The sequence below is a fragment of the Vidua macroura genome, chromosome 4, assembly GCF_024509145.1.
Source record: "Vidua macroura isolate BioBank_ID:100142 chromosome 4, ASM2450914v1, whole genome shotgun sequence".
Lineage (NCBI taxonomy): Eukaryota > Metazoa > Chordata > Aves > Passeriformes > Viduidae > Vidua > Vidua macroura.
In genome coordinates, this window is record NC_071574.1 from 46,959,456 (window position 1) to 46,980,528 (window position 21,073).

The 21,073-nt window shown below is 39.0% G+C and overlaps 1 protein-coding gene across 3 annotated transcripts in view; it reads left to right on the plus strand.

Moving 5' to 3' along the window:
• The first annotated feature begins 2,195 nt into the window (after nt 1-2,195).
• The window catches only part of CHIC2 (cysteine rich hydrophobic domain 2), a 31,045-nt gene continuing 12,167 nt past the window's right edge, over nt 2,196-21,073 (plus strand). For all 3 annotated transcript variants that reach the window (XR_008436727.1, XM_053975539.1, XM_053975538.1), the window contains exons 1-3: nt 2,196-2,451; nt 9,167-9,221; nt 9,360-9,515. Coding sequence is in view for 2 of the 3 variants with exons in the window: in XM_053975539.1 (XP_053831514.1) it covers nt 2,333-2,451; nt 9,167-9,221; nt 9,360-9,515 (330 nt within the window). In the remaining variant the exon portion in view is untranslated. The remainder of the gene's footprint in view (nt 2,452-9,166; nt 9,222-9,359; nt 9,516-21,073) is intronic.

Genomic DNA, 21,073 nt, shown 5'->3' on the forward strand with positions numbered 1-21,073 from the left:
ACCTGGGCTGGGGCAACCACCCCTACCAACATAGGCTGGGGATGAACAGATCCAGAGCAGCCCTGCTGGGAGAGACTTGGGGGTGCTGGTGGGTGAGAGGCTGGACATGACCCAGCCATGGGCACTCACAGCCCAGAGAGCCAAACATGTCCTAGGCTGCATCCAGAGCCCATTGGGCAGCAGGTGAGGGAGGGGATTCTGCCCCTCTGCTCTAGTGAGATCCCACCTGGAACACTGCATCCAACTCTGGGGTCCCCAATACAGGAAGGACATGGACCTGCTGAAGTGAGTCCAGAGAAGGGCCACCAAGTTGATTTCCTCTACTAGGAGGAAATGCTGAGAGAATTGGGGTTGTTCAGCCTGGAGAAGAAAAGGCTTTAAGGTGACCTGAATGCGGCCTGAATGTGACCTGAAGGAGGCCTACAAGAAAGATGAAGAGGGACTTTCTACAAGGACATGTATTAGACATTAGCAAAAAATTATATACCATGAGGGAAAGATGCAGTTTTTACATTTTCTGTGAGGGTGAGACATTGGAACAGGTTGTTTGGAGAAGCTGTGGATGCTTCATCTTTGGAAGTGTCCAAAAGGCCAGGCTGGATAAGGCCTTGAACAACCTGGTCTAGAGGAAGGTGTCTGTGCCCACAGCAGGGCAGGGTGGAACTTGATGACCTTTAATGTCCTGTCTAACCCAAGGCATTCTATGATTCACACATTTACCTTTTTTTTTTTTTTTTTTTTTTGACTGTTTCAGGCTGAAGCCTCTGACATTATATATTAGATACTGCTGCAAGTACATAATCCACCAGTCCACTCTGTCAAATAAAAAAGGTCTCCTCTCCCTTTTTAAAATGTCATCCTAATAGTGCTATATCCTGCGTCACATTGCTTTCCACTGTTGTCACAAGAGTTGATGGCCTACCTGTTGATAAGGCCATTATGCTCACACTGGCATTTCCCAGTCTTTAAGTTTTGGTTATAAATAATAAAAATACCAAAACTGCCAAGAGAAAAGAAGAATCCCTGCCATTTTTAGGGTTTTCTAGTTAGCATTTATCAATGTAGTCCTAAAGGGGCTGCTCCTCTGCAAATTCATTGTTCATCTGCTCTGCAAACAGTGGCCTTAGCATGATGTTTTCTATTCAAGGCTGCCACAGGAATGGCAGTCCAGGAACTGACAGCATCAAGGGACATGCAGACACCTGGTCTCAGCCTTCATATGAGCAGGTCAGCCTTGGCCAGGGACCACTTTCCCCACATGTCCCTGTGCTAAGCCAGAGGGACCAGTGGGCAACCCCTCAGCTCACAGCAGATGTCCGAATACACCCCCCACCCCCTCTGCCGTGGGCTTCATGGATGCCTGAAAAAGGGTTAAAACCTTGTGGTCAAGAAAGCCAATGGTATTTCAGGCTGTATTGGGAAGGGCATGTTGAGGGAGATGATGCTGCCCCTCTACTCAGCCCTGTGAGGCCACATCAGGAGTGCTGTGCCCAGTTCTGGGCTCCTCAGGGCAGGAGAGACATGGAGCTCCTGGAGCAGGTCCAGTGGAGGGCAGTAAAGATGAGTGAGGGGTTGGAGCATCTCTCTTGTGAGGAAAGGCTGAGGGAGCTGGGCCTGTTCAGCATTGAGAAGAGATGTCTGAGGGGGGACCTAATCAATATCTATGAGATATTGAGGAGGATGTCAGAGGATGGAGTCAGCTTCTTCTCAGGGGTGCCAAGCAATAGGAAAAGGGACAACGGCCAGAAACTGATGCACAAGAAGTTCCACCGCAGTGTGGAAGGAGGAAGAACTTAGCTGCGCAGGTGACCACACTCCAGAACAGACTGTCCAGAGAGGCTGCGGAGTCTCCCTCACCGGAGATACTGAGGAACCGTCTGGACACAATCCTATGCCCTGTGCTCTAGGAAGACCCCCTTGAGTAGGGGGTTGGACCCGATGACTGCTGTGGTCGCTCCCAGTCGTTCTGCGCCTCTGGCAGCGCCGGGCCCGGGCAGCGCCGCGCTCTGGGACGCCCCACGCGCCCCGGCCGCCGCGCACCCGCCCACGGCCCGCCCCGGCCGGCGCGGCTCCGAGCGGGGCGGGGCGGGGCCGGGGCCGGATGTTGTTGTTGTTGTTCCTGCCCCGCCCCTCGCCCCCTCCCCCCGCGGAGGGTGACGGGCGCTTCCCCGCCCGGAGCCGCCGCTGCTTCAGCCGCTGCCGCCGCCGCGGCCCCGCTGCCGCCCGGCCCGGCCCCGGGGCGCCCCCGCCGGCCCCCTTCCGTCTGCCTCCCTGGCCGGCTCCCGTCGCGTCGGCCCGGCTCCTCTGGCTCATCGGACGCCCCGGCCCGACCATGGCGGACTTCGATGAGATCTACGAGGAGGAGGAGGACGAGGAACGGGCGCTGGAGGAGCAGCTCCTGAAGTACTCCCCCGACCCGGTGGTGGTGCGCGGCTCTGGCCATGTCACCGTGTAAGGGCCGCGCCGGGGCCTGTGCGGCCGGGGCGGGCGGTGGAGGAGGCCCGGGCGGCGGGACGGGGGCGGCCGGGAGCGCCGAGCTCGTGGGTGCAACTTGGGGCAAGTCGGGGGGTAGGCGTGGGGAACACCGGGCCGGGGCTGCTGCCCTTCCCCCACGTCCGTGAAGCTGCGAGAGGGCTCTTGTCGGCCCCGCTGGGCAGCTGGGAGCCGCCTGGAAACTCGCAGGCAGGTGCAAACCTCTAAGTCGGCGCTGAGGAAACAAGACTGGCTTGGGCTGTGACTGGCAGAGGAATGTGAAGTATTTGTCCAAAATGATGAGCTGTCAGGAAGTAAGGTGCCTGTGATCCTCTGTATAACAGGTATGTGCCAGCACATGACTGGCTTGACTATTGAACAAGGTTGTTTATGTGCCTGTTTCCCACTCCCACTTAACTTGTGGCTGCTGATATACCTCTGAGGACTTTAACAAAGAGAAGGCATCAGTTAGTCAGATACCTACATGTAAAATTATGTTGTGATTGGTGTGTGTTGTTTCACTGTGTTTGACATAGAAGCAACTTTGTTTTGTGCGTGTTTGGTATCTGAGTCTAGCAGCAAGTGACCATGAGCTTGTGTAGTACTTCTCAATAATGTAAGAGATGAGGATATCATTCCTTCCATCAGTTCTGTCAGGCTCGCTCTGTTGAAGTGTAGTAGTTGTCAGTTACAATGTATAGTGTCAGAAGCTGAAATACAAACCTGGAGACAAGGCACAGTAGTACAAACTTTTGGTTTCTTTTGTATTCAGTGTTCAGCAGAGCTAGGTTTGTAGTACAGACATAAAAGCTGAAGATACTGTGGTCTGCTTCTCTGAGTCTCATAAACTATTGATTTTCAGATACTGACCTGACAAGTTTTTTGGGGACTTGGATACATTGTTGCTTTATTATTAGGTTGACACAAATGCTAATAGCTGGGCAGTGCAGTTAGTTATCTAGTTAAAAACAGGAAGTTATAGATAGACTGAGAGAGATTTGAAAAGTTAGAAGGACACAGATGGGGCTGGAGGCCAAGGAGGCCCTGTGAAAGAGTAGAAGCATGTAGTCAGTGTGTTCAACTTACGATTGTTTATTGTGAACAGAAGCTGTACCAGTGATTCACTGAAAATAAGTCAGTAGCCTTAGTCTGTTTCTGAAAAACAGAGCAAAACCACAATTAGCAAATGAAAAGTACAAATAACTGAAACAGAGGCTACCCCTGGTTTCTTCTCCAAGACTTGAAGGTATGTTGTGCAAGACAAGATGAAGGCCCGTTACTGGAATGTTGGGGAAGCTTGTGAAGCATTGGCTGTGACTAGTAAGGGCCTTGTGGTTGAAGGATGGCTAACTTGATAATTGTTCATTAATAGTTACTAGCTCATTATTACTTTAAGATCTTCCTTAAAGTACTTGTTCTTTAGGTTTTGAATGAGCAATGAAATACCAAAGTGTGCCTCCAAAATTAGGCAATTGATCTTCGTCTACCTTCTTTACTGTGCCAGGTGTTTACAGTAAACTACATAGCATTGGCCACTTTTAATTTTGTACAGCCTACAAGTTTTTTTGTCATTGATCCAGAAGCTTATTATTAAAAGTTAGATCCCTTTTAGAGCATTCATTCGGTAGATATAAGGAATAGGTCAAGTGCTGTGTACGTGAAGAATTTATCTTGCCAGTATAAAAGCACGCATGCATTCTGAAGGTCTGACAAAAATGATCAGCAGTTAAGCAAATACTGGGTTGAGCTCTCCCTGGCTCTGCAGTTTGAAGAGTTGCTGACTGCTTCTGCTATGTGTATATTTAAACAGAAGCTCTCTTTTCATTGTCTGTTGTCATATCCTTTCTGATCTTACATAGGAGTCATAATGTTGAGTTTGAAATATGTCAATTCCATGACTACGTATTAACATCATAAGACATTTACCATTACTTGATTTCATCCAACAGAGAATGGAAGTGAGTCTTTTCTAATTACTCTGAGCTGAGTAATTAAAATCAATTAAAGGAAAACAGTTAAATATTAACCAAATAAAACGTATGAAGTCTTTGCCTTTTGAGGATGTGGAGGTTTTGGTTAGCACTAAGTTTTCTCCTTGTACTCACTGTTTGAAGCAGGCTGCCGGCAATGCTAATATTTTTTTTTTTTAACATTGTTTTTTTAAAATTTGGTTAAACTGTTTTCACATCAGCAGAGTTTTGATAGCCTGGTAGACAGGAGTAACATCACCTGGTTGCTGAAAATTTGAGGTTCTCTCTTGTTGTGGCAAAAAAATTGAAAGCACTGTGAAAATAGAGATCCTTACTTACAACTGAACTGAAAGTCCAAGGTGTTTCATACTTGTTTCTGAAATCTGTATTATGGTAGGAATGGAGGTACATGATGTATTTGAAATAGTGAAGAGAATATTTATGATAGGTGTCTGATAGTGAGTGTTTTCCAGTGATTGTTTTCCTGTTCCTCAACCAGTTGAGACATGTATCATATATATAGCAGACTGTATTAACTAGTAATACTGGATTTATTCTTGCAGTGCTGGAATGATGGAGAGCCATTGGGATGTGCTGATGAATGCTTTTCTGTGCTGTTGTTACAGCACCTTATATCTTAATGCAAGATAGCTTTTTGTAGGGGGAAAGAGAACTTAGAAAATATGTATTTACTGAAGTAAGTTTCTTTATTGTTAAACTGAAGTCTGCTAATATAGTTTTCAACCTTACTCTGTATCAAGGACACATGAGTGAAAACAGGACTATGTGAGAATCATGAAGCATGTTAAGATTTGTGAAATATATATTTATTCTTTAAGGGTTGGGAACATGTGGACCTAAAGAGTAAGAGTTAAGGCAGTCAAAAAATGGTTTAGTGTCTCCATAAGAGAGGACAAAGAGGAAGAGGATAACATGTATCAATTTTTTGTGTTAAGATGATCTGAGCTGCATGCTGGGAAAGGTTCCAAATTGCCTGTGTCCTATACTGTAAACTTCTGTACTTTAAAGTTTCCACCTCTCACCATTTCTTTCTGCACTGTATACAAGGGCAGGAATTTATCTGTAACTTTGAAGTGGAGTCAGGTTCCAGAAATGCTTGTTCAGGTCCAGGAAGGGTAAAGAAAATACTCATGCATGAGGTGAGCATGGATCTGTTGAAGACATGATGTAAAGTGGGAAAGGCATAGAGCAAGCAGAGAAGGGTGCAGGGTGTCACTGGAGATGCAGTATTGTACTAAAGAAAGCTAATAGGACAGCTGTCAAAGGAAATGCAACATTGATTTCCAATATTTTATTTTAAGGCTTATTTTTGCTATTTTTTTTTTGTCAGAACAGTTATGTATTTACATTGAACATGTAGGAGTGTTCTACAGAGTTTCTAATACTTTAATTTCGAAATTTCAGCTTGCAGTCAAGAGTGACAATTCTGAGATCACATAACTACTTACAGTGTATGGTATGCTTTTAATGTATGGAGTCACCCTTGTTTACTACCTGCATATGATGACAAGACTCTGATATGTCAAGCTCAAAATTATGCTGGTAACTGTTTGAGTTAGCTTCAGCTTCGCTACCCCACCATGTATTAAGAATTACCACAAGCCTTGAATACAGGCTCTCAATCTCTTTGCTTATAACTTCAGCCAAGTGTAGCTGCATTGGTTGGAAGTTTCTGTGCCTCACTCTGCCTCAGTGTTTGTAATTTCAGATAGCTATAGAGCTTTTCCAGTGGGAGTTGCTTTTGTCAGGCATGACTTCTGTGAGCTTTATGAATATTTGTTTGTGTTTGATGGAGCTGTCAACATTTCAATACTTCACAAATACTGATTTAATAAACTAATTATATAGTAAAGTGGTGTTACCTTTTAGTTTTGTGACTTGTGATGGCAGTTGTGTATCTCGAGCTTGGAGTCATTCTCCAGGCTTGGTTACTTCTAAAATGTATGTGAATCCAAGGGTTTTTTTCAAACTTGAGTTTCCACTTCAACTTACTGGCAGTTTTAAGTAGGGAATGACACTTAACTGATAGGGCATGACTCTGACATTTGTGTAACTTTTGCCTCAGCGCTTAGTTTCACTCAGCAGTTTGAAGAAAAGGTGGATGGTCCTCCTGTCATGGAGTATTCAGCAGGATTTTCAATTGTAGCAATGCTTTCAGTAACTTAAGTTTCCTTTGTTCTGTGTTGAAGTAGTAAACTTTCTATGTGTGTTTCTCTGTAACAATTCTCATTTGTTATTTCACCAGTTTTGAGAGACTTACAGACTTGCAGAGCTACTATTCTAGTTACAAATAATGAAATATGGTAGATAACTTCTGTGTAAATAAGGTCTCCTGTGAGATCTTATTGCAGCCTTTCATTCTTCAAAGGAGGCATATAAGAAAGGTGAAGAAAGACTTTTTGCCTGGGCCTATAGTGACAGGACTATGGGGAATAGTTTTAAACAGAAAGAGCATAGGTTTAGTTTGGGTATAAGGATGAAGGTGATGAGACACTGGAACAGATTGCCCAGAGAAGGTGTGGATGCACCATCACTGGAAGTGTTCGATGGAGCACTTGGTTCATTGGAAGTGTTGGTTGGATGCAGCTTTGAGCAACTTGATCTAGTGACAGGGAGATTGGACTAGATGATTTTTGGTTCCTTCCAACACAAATCATTTTATGTTTCTACTGCCTGTAATCAATGATAGGAAAATTACCTGCTTCCTTTGCCTTAAGACCCTATGAAAAAGTCACCTACATCCCCAAACTATGTAACCCAGTGTGCTGCTGCAAACTTTGGCAACAGGTATTGCTGTGTATGGATTGCATGTAAGTCTGGCTGTTCCTGGTGTCCAGTCTTCTTGTACTCTTTGGCATCTACAGCTATGTGAGTAATGTATGCTTCAGCATTGTCTTTGCTTCAGTGTGTTTGTCAGGGAACTTGTGTAATCTTGCTTCAAATCTTTTAGCACTGCTTGCATTAGTAATGTAAAGTGGAAACAAACCCAGAAGTTACCTACTTGTGCTTTATTTTTAACTGCACTTTCTTTTAACTGTTTTAAACCAATTTCTGACTAATTTCACTCAGCACTCTCTGTTGTGGGATTTGTTGATGAGCACTCCCCTTACCCATTGCCTTCCGGAAACCTTGCACTTTAATCATATGTCCCCCTCAGCCTTCTCTTTTCCAGCTTAATGTCAGCCTTAGTCTACTGAGGCAGCTGCTTTATTCCCTTTATTATACTAGCCTTCCTCCTCTCTGCTTTTTTCTAACTCCAAATCCTTCATGAAATGTGGATAGCAGAGCTGCAGCCAATACTGAATACTGAGGGTTTCATGGAGAGTCAAAATTATGTTAATCACTTTCCCAGCAGTGCCCAGTATTTTATTGCTATTTCTGGTGACTGGTGCTTGCATTGATGTGATGTTTAAGAGAATAATGAGTGATGATAAAAGATCTGTCCTGTGAGCTGTACCTGTCAAACTTTAGTTGAGTGTCACATAAGCATAGTTTAGGAATCTCAAAATTCACCATCTTTTATTTATCTACAAAGAAACTCATCTGCCAGTTTTTGTCCACTGGCTTTTATGAGGTTTCCACAGTAGCTTACCACATAACTGCCTATTTGATTACTTGGACAAAGTTCTCCACTGGCATGCAGATAATTCATTTCAGTAAGAAAAAGAAAAACAACCCAAAAACTCTGGGAAGTACCTAGCTGCTTGATAGCATATTGTGAAAGCAAATTATGTGTTTAAAATCTTCATCTGTCAAGGCTCAGGTAAGCTTTTCTTTCTGCATACAATGCAGCAATGTGTGATAGGTGTTGCTGCCAGTATTTCAAGTCTTGAGCAGTTTAGTTTCTGAATTTTGTTTGTAGTATCTGATAGACTGCTCTGGTTTATATTCAGAATTTTTATTAAATTTTACAGTGACTGCTGTATACCAAACTAGTAGCCAGTCACATCAATGATTTTATAGTCTGTATAGTCTCTACATGAAGTTATTGTCCAGCCCAGATGCCAGAAAATATTCAGATTTTCTTTGAGGTTCATCTGTTCATGAACCCAACCAAACAACTGTAAGGTAGAAAACATTTTTAATATATAAGCTGACACTCTTCTGACCTTTAGATCTTGTGAAACCCAATAGATTCAATAACTCCAGCTCATGTCAAACTGCTTCACAACTTTACATTTATAGTTAGTTTTTGTTTAAGCTGTGTTTTGTTACTTAGCATTTTGTGTTCTGAAATTTATTATGTATTTATTTTCTGAAAATCAAGCTGGTGTTTATTCCATTTTTATGCTTAGAACAGTTATTTAGCACTGGATGGGCTTTTCTTCAAGATACACCCATACTGGTGCAGGAGAGAGGTAGTTCAAACTGTGGCCTTAAGTTGCTTCCCTTTCCCCTTAAGTACTTCGCTTACCTCACTTGCCACTGTTGCTTATAGGTTTTGCTGACTTTGGGGAAGAGTCAATAGTATCAAGAGAACTATGAGAAGAGACTGTGGGCAAGATGGTTTTCAATCTATGTACAATGGTATATTTTTGTTTGTTAGTATAATTTTAAGAATTACTCTTAATAACAAGTAGTGTTTTCCTGAAATTATTGCTGTTACTGATACAGACCCTGAGAGTATTATGAGGTGCTTGTAATTTGTGGCATGGATTAGGGTTATTTATAATTTTGGTACAATCTAAATTTTGTTTTTGCAGGTTTGGACTAAGCAACAAATTTGAAGCAGAATTTCCTTCATCTTTAACTGGAAAGGTGAGTATCTTTGAAGTTTGGAATTCAAGTTCAGGTTTTATTGCAAAAACAAGTGTTACAAATATAGAGTACTGTAAAAGTAATAAAGTACACTGCTTTAGTGCTAGTTTGTTTCTTTTTTTTTCATTTCCCTTGTAGGTTGCACCTGAAGAATTCAAAGCCAGCATCAGTAGAGTTAACAGTTGTCTTAAGAAGAATCTTCCAGTTAATGTGCGATGGCTGCTATGTGGATGCCTTTGCTGCTGCTGCACTTTAGGTTGTAGTATGTGGCCAGTTATCTGCCTCAGTAAAAGAGTAAGTTGAATTATTAATATAGTTTTTGATAGTTGGAATTGTACTGTTTTTGTTCTCATTTTGATTTTTTTTTTCCTCCTTCACCATTAAAATCTGTTGCTAGATCTTACTTGAATCACTTTTATTTTGCACATTTTGGTATCAGTTGTCTGTTGTACTGGTTAAAGTTACAGGAGACACCAGTCAGGACTTTGAACTTATAACTCAATGAGAGGTAGTATAGCTGAATGCCTCCTAGAGCCATTTGTAAAGCTACTACTGTTATTGAACCAACTTTCAATATGCTCTTTAATAGCTGCATCTTCTCTGTGATACCCTGAAATGATCAAAATTTGCCAGTGAATGAGTGGCAGTTTGTTTTCGAGGAGCTTCTGATTACACTGTGTCTCCAAAGAACCACATGTTTTTTTGTTAAAAGAGCAGTTTTTAAAAAGAATACTTGATTTTTCTTTTTGAATTTTTCTTCCAAGCTTAGTTGAGTAAGATGCTTTTCTTCCTTTACATGAAGAACTTGAAAATAGCCTTTTGTCTATGTACACTTGGCACTTAGAGCATTGCTCACAACAGAAGCTCATTACACATGCCTGGTTTTCACTTCCTTTTCTCAGTGCAGTTAATTAGACTACCCTCCCACCTCTTCTGTGTGTATAAAAATTGTCTTTGGCTAGTTCTATTTCACTACTTTGCAAGAAGTCTCTATGCCTCCCCATCATCTCCTCACTATTTAGTACTGTTCGTCTTTCCATTTCATGTCATGCCTTGTATATGTTCTCTCTTGTGTTATGCCTCTTAATGCTACAACTTGTGTACAATTCAGTACACAAGAATTCAGAACAATGTCATGATTTTCTTTATCAAAATCATCATTTTTCGAGGTAATAAGTAAAGGCAAAAAAATATTTATGGGATAAACATTGATTATAACAAAACTGGTATGCATTTTCATATCATCTGACTATCTGTGTTGAGATCTTAATGCTTAGTCCCTTTAAGAGATTACTTAAGGCTAATTTTAATTATATACAAAATAAAGTAGAAAAGCCTCCTGGTAATGTTGGAGTCTGTGGAGAAACTAACTGAAACAAAAATATTGGTGTCAGTGTGAATTATATCAAACCCTAAGTTTTTTATCCTCAAGCTGTTGCAAACTAGTAAGTATCCTGTAGCATGATTGCATATCCATAGCCCAAAAATCTGCTAGAAGAAATTAGAATCTAGTGATTGCTTCAGCAGATAAGCAGGTGAGTTCACTAGCTTGCAGAGACGACTTTTACCAGTCAAGGCCTAGCACTGTAGGTAGCAAACACAAGAGAAGCATCTGTTACTACTGTCCATGTTTAACTTCTCAATGCAAATGCTTTTGCTGTTATGAAGTTTGACCCAGTTTTCTCACATAATGTGTTGTAGCAGGAAATGATAACAGGATGTAACTTGGTAGGGGTTGATGTCGCAAGCTCTCATCTTCTAGACTGGGTCCTATAATCAACTTTTTTACAGTGTCAAGCAGTGTCAGAAAAAATACAAAGGCTTCTAGCATCTAGAGTCAGAAAACAGTTTGAAGCTGAGGAGAGAGGTTCTGTGTGGGAACCTGGTCAAGCAACAGTTAGGGAAGATACGTGGGATAAGGTAAAAAGGGAAGCTCCTTCCAAAACTATAAACCTGGAAAAAAAAAAAGCCCAACCACAGATACTTTGTTCAGAGGAGGCTGGAAAGAGGATAACAGTTTCATTGTTGCTTTAAGGTAGAATGCATAAGGAGAGAAGAGTCCTGGAAAGAGTATGAACAGCTGGAGCATGGACACAGATTTGTGACTGAACTTGTCTAAGTCATCCTAGAGTGTGGCCCAGGCTATCAGTAAATGTTGCATTTTTCCTGTTCAAGTTGGTACCAGAAGACATTTATGGACCTTTGCATCTTTTTCTGCACTTGGATGTCCAGCATTAGTGCAACTTAGGACTTGGATGTCCAGCATTAGTGCAACTTAGGACTCAGCTGCCTAAACAAAGTATCTTGTGCCATTGTAGATGCACAATGGCACTAGACACTGATGACAGTTTGATTATTCTTCCAGAGTAAAAGTAATTTAAATCAATGTGGAGATTTCAGATCCGCATCATTTGTCTATGTCAGCAGCTTGCCAAATGAATGTGTGCTTACAGGGTTGTTTCTCAGATAGAAAACTCAGAACTTGGTATCTGTTGGACATATGAAGAATATATAGAGAGAATTAATTAACATGTGTTTTTAAAGACAAAGTGAAAGGGAAGAGTATGCTTTTCCAAGCTCCTAACTCTTAATCCTGAAAATGGCTGGGAAAGAATATTTTTCTTTGGTAGAGGAGTTAAGGGGGAAAGCTATGGAATATTTTTCAAGGACATATTTGGAAATTCTGGTGTAGAAAAGAAGCAGAAGAATTTTTAATTATTCTAGTCAGGGCTACTACTTTTACTTACAGAAAAATGGTGAAAAGTTACTGCCATTTGGGTTGTTTGTATAGATACAGGTGGATTTAACTTTGTCTTGGTAGATATAGAGCACGAAAATATGAAGTGATACCCTTAAATTCCTCTTACTGGGAACTATAGGGTTTGAACCCTGTGAGATCTCAGTATTGAATTTTATCCACAAGCTTCTGCATTAAAGAAAAATCTTAGGAATTTAGTTTATGTCAGAGTGCTGTGACAAGTGCAGGAAACTAACAATATGTACTTTCCTAGAGGTGTGGAAAATAAGAGGCAGTGCATTGTGAATTACCTGGAGCTGCTCAGCAAAAACAGCAGTTGTAAAAAATGCCTGGTTCATCTAGGTTCCAGTCTGTTATTTGCTCAGTAGATGCCAGTAGAGCTGTGTTAAGAAGCAACTTCATATTCTCCCACCAAAAAATAAAAAAAATTCACTACCTTGGTTTGCTGCTACTGCCGCAGTTTTGCTGATACGTAAGACTAATGTATTTGGTGTGAACTACTCACATGTAAATGCTTGAACTACTTGTGTCTAACTTTACCTGTGTCTTGGAAGAGGGTTGTGTTGATCAAATTATTTTCTGTGCTTTTACTTCTTTAGCTATCCTTTCCCTGGCTGGACTCAGCCATAAGTATAGTCACAACAGCCAGGATTCTTGAGGAAACAGGGGTCCGTGATGATGTATGCTTATTTCTTCCCTTTAATTTTTAGATACAATTAATTATTTCCCACTTGTACTCATACTGTAAAACAAGTATAACAAATGATCAATAAATAAAAGGTTGCTTCTTTTACATTACTTGCACTTATCTGTGAAGTGTTACCCTGAGAGCTTTGCGAGCTCAGCCTTATTCTAAGTGAATCCCAGTGAAAACACAGTTCCTTGGAGCTGACTTGTGTTATATCCTTTGCTGCAGTGATCACAAAAGACTCCCAAGACTTTACAGTTTGGGAGTTTGATTTCTGAAAGCATGGTGGGAGTGTTCCCATCCTGAAATTTGTGCCGATCATGTGTTAATTGCATAACAAAAATATACAAGTCTTCATATTTGCTCTTTTCTACTGAAATAGAAGACTAATAAATTTGTTGAATTACAGATATTGTGAGCTAACAAGTGGGAGGGTTTCTCAAGGATTTTATTAAATGAAACAACAGTTTTAATAAAGAAGAGGAATTTTTCTCGGAATGACCAATTAAGAAGTGTCTGTTTTAATGAGACTTAATCAATCTACTCTGGTCTTGAATTACTGGTATAGTTTGCAGCTTTTTCAAAAAAAGATTTTTTTAAATGGTTCATGTAGACTAAATGTCAATTGCAGCTTCAGAGTTAGAATAATTTTCTTAGTGGTTATCTTAATTCTGTATTTTTACTGCCTTTCATTGACTTTTTAAGTTCTAACTTGGGAAAGTTATCACAAATGTAAGTACAAATTTGAAATTATTGAAAGTTTGTGAATAATAGGAATACATGCTTCTTTTTATGCAGTGAAAAATAAGGTATTGGTTTATCTCCTTAAATCAGCAGGTGCTTCAAATTAGGAATTAATTAAGCCATAAATGCTTGTGAGTTTAATTGTTAATTATATAATTTTAATGTGTTTCCATGCAGTGAAAGCCTTCCTTTCACTGAATTTTTCTTTTCAGTGCTGGTTTTAGAGTCTTTGCATAGTCTTGTTTCCTTTGTTTGCACTGAGATATTTGGAAAAAGCCTTCTACTCTTCAGCAGCAAAATAAGTGTTTTAATGGATTCAGTATCTTATTGCTTCTCTCCTTTTATGTGGTCTTGATTTGATTTTAATGAATAAAAGCTGCAAGAAAGTTGCAGGAAGTAAGTCCTTCATTTGCAGATCTAGATCATAAATGATCTTAAGTTTTACTCATAGAATTTGCCATCTTTTCTGGGACAAATTCCAGGTTGTACAAATGAACAGTAAGTCTTTAAGTTGTTATTCTTTAAATAAAAAGAATGGCATAGTGAATTATAATTCAAAAAGCACTGCAGGCTGAGGTGCCCATTTGAAGCCACTTTTTCAAATGAATTGACACTCATTTTCAGTATTAACTAAATGCTGTAGTTCCTGATGGGTAAATAGAATGTATAATTTCAACAGAAACAGTAATAATGAAAGCTATCATAGCATTGCAGTAGTGCTAGATTTCTTAAAAGCTGGTATTGTACAAGTAAATTGCATGTTTCAAATGCTTCATGGGCAATCTCTTAAAATGAATAGAATTAGATATTTTACAGTGTGATCTGTACTAGTACTTTCAAGAGCAATTTGTTTGTTTGTTAATTCACACAAAGCTGATGAATGCTGCTTAAGCCTCATCATTAGTTGTCACTTTCATAGCAGTTCACATCTTCAGAGTGCTGTATAAACATAGCTAATTACAACTTCCAAAGTATAAATTAAATATGTAGTGGAGGGGCTAGAATGAATTTTCTTAAATGTGATAGTCTTGTTTCTCAGTGGATGATATTAATGTTAAAATACATTAGATCAGTTTATTGAATTTATGAATATATTACATTTATTTTCAAAACTGAAGAAAATTTATGTTTTTCTCCTATGCCCATCTGCCAGGGACTTAGCACTGGAGGTACTCTTAATGTCATAATGCTTTTCCTGAGGAATTCCACAAGGCAATTGCTTAAGACAAAAAGTGCCTTGTTTTTGAAGCATCTGTTTAGACAGTTTACATTGTAGTTCAGTTTGGAAGAATCCTTAAAATTGTAATGTATTTATGATTATCCTAACCAGAGCTCATATAATTTCTGTGTTGGTTCTAGTCAACTTAGTATAACTTTTTTTAAAGTGGAACTTGTGTGTATCAAATATGCATTCTTGACCATTGTTTTGAAATGTATTCAGAGGTCTGTTTTTTTTTTTTTTTTAAGTATTAACTATGGAAGGAAACTTCAACAAATCAGAAGATTCAGGCCTGGAATATTTTGCTTTAGATATTATTCACTGTTATTTTGGTTAGAAGAGTCACTAAGTCATCCATATACTCAGGTAGCTCAGCTTGTAGAACAAATAAATGCAAAATCATCACGTGTATACCTATGTGGTTAGTTTTTTTCTCTATCTGAAATCAGATTTCATTTCCTTCACAGCAACCTACAAAAGCTTACCAGGTTTTCATGTGCTTTCCTAAAGGTTATAGTAGAGAGTTGGTGCACAATGGGGTGTGGGAGCAGCTAGTTTTACCATGGCTTTAATTTGCAGACTTGCTTGGTGGAGGACAGGGCATTAAGATTGGCATGAAGAATACTTACAGATAAAAGGAGATCACAGAATACTAGTTTGGTTCTTTATAGATCAAATGTAAACCTTTTAGTACTTCGAAAATATGTATTCTGAAGTTAAATTTGTGATATTGTTTTTTCTTGATTTTATATAAATCCTAAATATAGTGTATCTCTGGGATGTATCATGAATATTCTAAATGCTATTTAAAATTTAATTGCATTTGTGATTAGAATTATGTCTCTGAACATTTTAATATTATTCAAAGCAATCTGGGTAAAATTACCATTTCCATGTTATAGCCTCTTTTATGTTGTGCTGGCTAAGGTATATAAAGGGATCATGCAGTGGTTTGGGTTTAGTGTTGCTTTTGATATTGCTCTTCCTGTCCAGACTGATGTGTTCCTGAAACTACAAGCATCAGTTGGGTGAAATTGGTGTAGAGCTATTTTGAAAGAGCATAATAAAAATGATCTAGTTAGTTGTAAGATTTGGAAATCAGTTTAGAAAGGAACATTTTTAGGATTCTGTCTTTAGCAATTTAGAGATAATCCCAAATAAGGAACATATGCAAACACTGTTGAGGAAAGAATTAGAAGGCAAAATTACCTGAAATTTATATGGTAAAATTAAACTAAGTAGAAAGCACTTGACAGAACAATAGCTTGTTAGACTATTACTGTAAAACAGAAAACCAGAATGAAATTCTGGCAAGTGTGAAGTAGTGACACACTTCTGTGCCTCTTTTGATTTTTCTCAAAGTACTGTAGGTCTGGAAAGTATTCACTTTTCTACTTTATTAAAGCAAATCACAGTAAAATGTTATTTTCTGCTGAAGTATAGCATTCCAGTAACTCAAGCATTATATAAAAAGTAAGTTATTTAATGAAGAAAACAGTAGTTCCAGAACCATTACTGCTGACAAAACAGTTGGGAGGATGAGAGGGACAGTTCTACAGAAGAGAATAGTGAAGGAGTTAATAAGTCTCATACCTTACCAAACACATGTAAAGTGTGAAATGACCAGATACTTTTAATTTTTTTTGCTCATAAAAATATTTTTTGCTGAATTTTGGAATAAATTACTGAATCTAGAACTATAGTAATGATGGGAAATACTAAGTTGCCAGATTTATTTTTTCTAAATTGGTAAAGTGGCTACAGGATCAACCAGTATTTTTCTGATTCAGCCCTCGGATGTACAAGGGACAATGAAATTAAATTAAAGGCTGTCCCTTTGAGAGGGATCATTCTCTTTAGCATGCAAACTAGTGAAGTGATGGATTTTAAAGTCTTCTACAGAGTTTTGTCAAGTTGTGCTGCCTTTCAGTCTTTCTGGCCATGAGGCTTCTCTCCCATTCTTGGCCACTGCCCTTAGACACTCCTAACAGCAGGAGTCAAATTATTCCTATGTACTAATAAACTAAACCTGAGAATGTTCCTAGGAGTTGTTGCTTTATGATTGGTACTTCTAGGAAGGTCCCTGGCAGGCTCTGGGTCTGTTTTGTGTAACAATTCATAGGCATTATCAGAATGCTTCAGGCACTATGAGTGGTTCGGAGGTTATGAAAACTTACTGATAGAGATGTAAGCTGTTCCCTGCCAGCTGGCTTGAAATGAATGGGAATGTTTCTGGGCACAGTTTCGTTTCTTAATAGAGATGTAACCAGAGATCCTTTAGCTTCTCAACCTACACTGGCCTTGAAATATTTTCCATGGCATACTCCTGGATATTTTGGAAATAAATGACAGGGACCAAATTTAACATCTCTAACCTTAAAAGAGGAGATGGAAGTGGAATTTTCATTCATGTTCAGTGTAAAATTTCCCACAGAGAATGACACCTGATGAGTTATTTGGTGGAGATTTGATCCTATTTTCATCCCTGTTACGGTCAATTCTATTTTACATGTTCATTTTCTGTGGCCTTTTCTGTGAGAATGTCCTTCAGCAGGAGGTGGATGCTTTAGATTGTCATGGCTAGATTTGAGTAATTTCCTTGGAGTGATCAGAGCTTCATGGGTTTTGTTTCCATATGATGACAGAATCAGAGCTAGAATTTAATCCTAGAATGATTGAGTTACAGATCTTTATTTAAAAGTTCAACAACATGAAGTGTACTCATGATGCTTCATGGATCAGTTCAATACCTGTCTGCCTGTGAAATGTGTTTTTTTTCACCACATTTCAAGGCCTTCTTAAGGGGAAGTGTGTTATTTTTGCCAAGGTCAAGACTATTTGTGCTACAAGGCTTTTCCATGTTATGAAATTTTCACAAATGGTTGCCTCTAGTCAGTATTACCTCTTTATAGAAAGTAGCTAGCAACACTTAGCTGGTGACTTAACTCTTGTAGGACAGCTAAAATATCCAGTGGCTAAAATATCAGTTAGCATCTTGAAAATCCTTTGGATTGTGTGTATTTGAGAGGAAACTTACAGAAGACTTAAATGAACTTCTAGGAACTTTCTTTAGTAGTTTCTCTCTGCTAAGTGTTCTACTGCAGACCAAAATGCCTTTGGAAAATACTCATTCAGTATCTGTCAATTAGTACATTGGTGATAATACAACATCCTCTCCATTTTACTCCTGGATAATATAAATGGGGTGTATGTTTCTGTACACCTTCTCTATCCTGCACAAGTTTCGTGGCTTTACTGCTTTCTTAAACACTCCAGGAATTTGACAATCAAGGCAACCAGAGTAACTGAGGAATCATCTTGAGTTTAGATATTAAAAAGTGTTACATGCAATAGTGTCAAATAACGCTGAGTTTTTCTTTATGTCAGCAAATAGTTTGGTGGAAGAGACCTTTTCAGAAAGTAATTGGTATGATTTGGTTCACTAAGCTTTAAATTCATCTCTTTGTGATGTACCAACCCAGGGTTGAGACCTGTAGAAATGAGGTTAGTTTATGGATCGTGTGAGACCATATCCTCAGGGCTATCTTCCAGAATGCGAAGTTTCATGAAGTCAACTCGATGTTGTCAGTTCTCCTGCTCCACAATTCTGTTGATTGTATTTCTCTGTGTGATCTGTAGCTTTGATCTGTGCTTTAGGCTGGACTCACTTTCTGCACAAAGTAATTGATCTAGTAAGGCAAAATGCAGCAATACCAATCTTGTTGTACAGGCAGTTATTTCAAGATCCTGTAAAAAGCACCAGACTGCTGCATTTGTTTCCAGATATTGTTCATTCTGTTCAGTATAGATTTCACTTGATTTCTTGCATGGATGCTGAAGTGGCTTCTGGGATGAGCACCCTTACAATGGCCTAAAATAAGAAATATCCTAGCTACTAATAGGAGAAATTATGCAAGATCTCCATGTTCACCAGTGTAGTAGAACAGACACTTTTTCAAAATACTGTGCACTAAAGCAGATAGTCCAAGATGTCAGGATCTGAAATCAACTCAGGTTTCACCTTTGTGATCTTCTCCCTTCACAAATGGAGAATTCCTTAGCAACATGGCAATCTTAGCAATTTGCAGTTTATATTGGTTTACTTGAGGTATAGTGTTCAAGATGAGGACATTCTCAGCACAGATGTACTTCATTCAGTTATGTGTGTTTTGCGTACAGCTTTGGCATATTTGTGGTACTAGTATGGGCCTCAAAATTGGCTTGGGGAAATGTTCTGCCGTATTGAAAGTGAGGATATGAGACTCAGTTATCTTCTAATTTTCTATTTCATCATTTGTGCTGATGGCTAAATTACTTGGGTATAAATTTTGTAGACAGAATGACTAGAAATTCCTGCTTCTGTCATTTTTCTCTTTGAGTGAGTGGAATATAGTGATGCTATAGTTCCAACCTCTGTCAGGATCCTTTGACTTTTTTCTGTGTTGGTTAATACAAATTCTGACCATGTGAGAAGCTAACAAAAGTCTGCCTAGTGTTGTCTCTCTGTATTTTGAAATTTAAGCATAAAGTGTATTTGTTCAGGGCGATACTCAAAACCAATAATACTTGATTGTGGTAAAGTTTTGTATGAAGGAATTTGAAAATCCCATGCTATTTATTGGGCTAATAGTGCACTACGTATACATATGTATGATTTCAGATGAGAAGTTAAAGATCAAATGCACATAAGGGAGAGTCTTTGGTTTTTCCCAAGCAACTACAAATACAATTGTTAGTGGAGGATCGTGTTGTTGCTATCTGGGTTGTTTCCCCATATAATAAAGACAAAAGGATGTACTCAAATTAGCACCATTTTGGGAGTCATGTAAGATCCTTTTGTTTAATATTGTACCAGTCATTCACTGATTTACAGCAGGACTTGAGGGGGCCTTGGCCCATTTGCTAGTGTGGTTTAGTGCAGTGTGCGTGTTCCTGGCCATGCACTGCCAGAAGGGGTCCTGTTGCTGCACAGCCTTCCTGTCCAGATCATCATAATTCCATTTGGAGCTAACTGGATAGACACTGCAAAGGTGTAACAGAAATGTCTTGCAGTTGGTAATGGATTCAGTACTCTCCTTGTTTCTGCATGGAAAGTTCATATTTAGGCTTAGATTTTTTTTTCTTCCATGTTTGAGGGAATAACTTTATTTTACTGAATCAGAAGCGATAAGCATCAGTGAAAGTGTATTCTGCACTGGGGTTTTTTGGGAGTCTGACTTTTCAAAAGACACTGTTAGACATTAATGTCTTTAAAGAATCAGTTATGTTACAGAAATATTTCATTAAACATTTCATCTAGAAAATTGAAGAGGTCTATTTTACAAAATTCTGTGGATAGCATTGAAGACTCTACTTTTTTCGTGAAATATGTTACAAAGCATGTTTTCTTATCATTAGTATGCTGAAAAGTGTACTTGAATTGCAGGTTTTTTTCTTTGCTCAAATATTGGACTGGGTTTAAAAAAAAAATTAAAAGCTGGATAGTATTAAATCTTCCTAATAAGCAAGTCTCTCTTCCACTTAATTTGTGCTTTTGTTGTGGCTAACAAATAATTTGCTCTATGGGTTTTTCTGTACACCATTGATAGAATATACAAGCTTGTCATCCTAGTGTGCTGGAAATGCTACACTCAAATCAAGTGTTCCTTTCTGGTTTTGTATATCCTCACCTGCTCCTCACTGTAAATCATTGAGATGTCAAGAGCAGTGATTAATTAAGCTGCACGTGCAAGTGCTTTTTTTCACCTGTCAAGTAGGAAGAAAACTTACTATAGTGAATTGTGTGATGCTGTTTAATGAATTTCTTTTTTTTTCCAGGCTCTGAGGTTTGCAGAAATATTTTACAGTCTAATTTTCATTAACATTTCTATATTAGTAATATGGTGTGTTTGGGAGCTATGACTATTCCACATTATACTATAGGAAGGGTAGGTAGTATTTAAGGCTATGGGAAAATAAAGAATCATGGTCTTGAGTCTGCATGTATTTTTATCTCATGCTAGTCAAATGACTTTAAGCTGTCCTCTTGTTTGAATAAACCAATTAATAGTACCTATCAATTTCTTATTTATATTTATGTATTGTAATATAGATGTAATTTTATTGGAATTTGAAAAGCTTGGATGTTTTTCACAGTCTTTAGGGCAAACAATGAAATTAAATTGTATAGTGATCTTAATCTATTATTAAAAGGTCCTGGAAAGGAAGATTACAAGGTAGATTCAGGTTTTGAATCAGTTTTGCCATTGGTTTAGCAGCGGGTGGGCAGGCAGATGCCTGCTCAGAGTAGAACCTATTGCCATTTTTCACCATTGATAGAGTAGCCTTTCAGAGTCAATGAGCTCTGTCAATGTGAGCTTGTCAAGGCTACAACTTCATAGACCTGAGAGGCGGTTTGAGAGGTCAGCCCTTTTCAGGTTTGCTGTGATGCAAATGAACTTTAA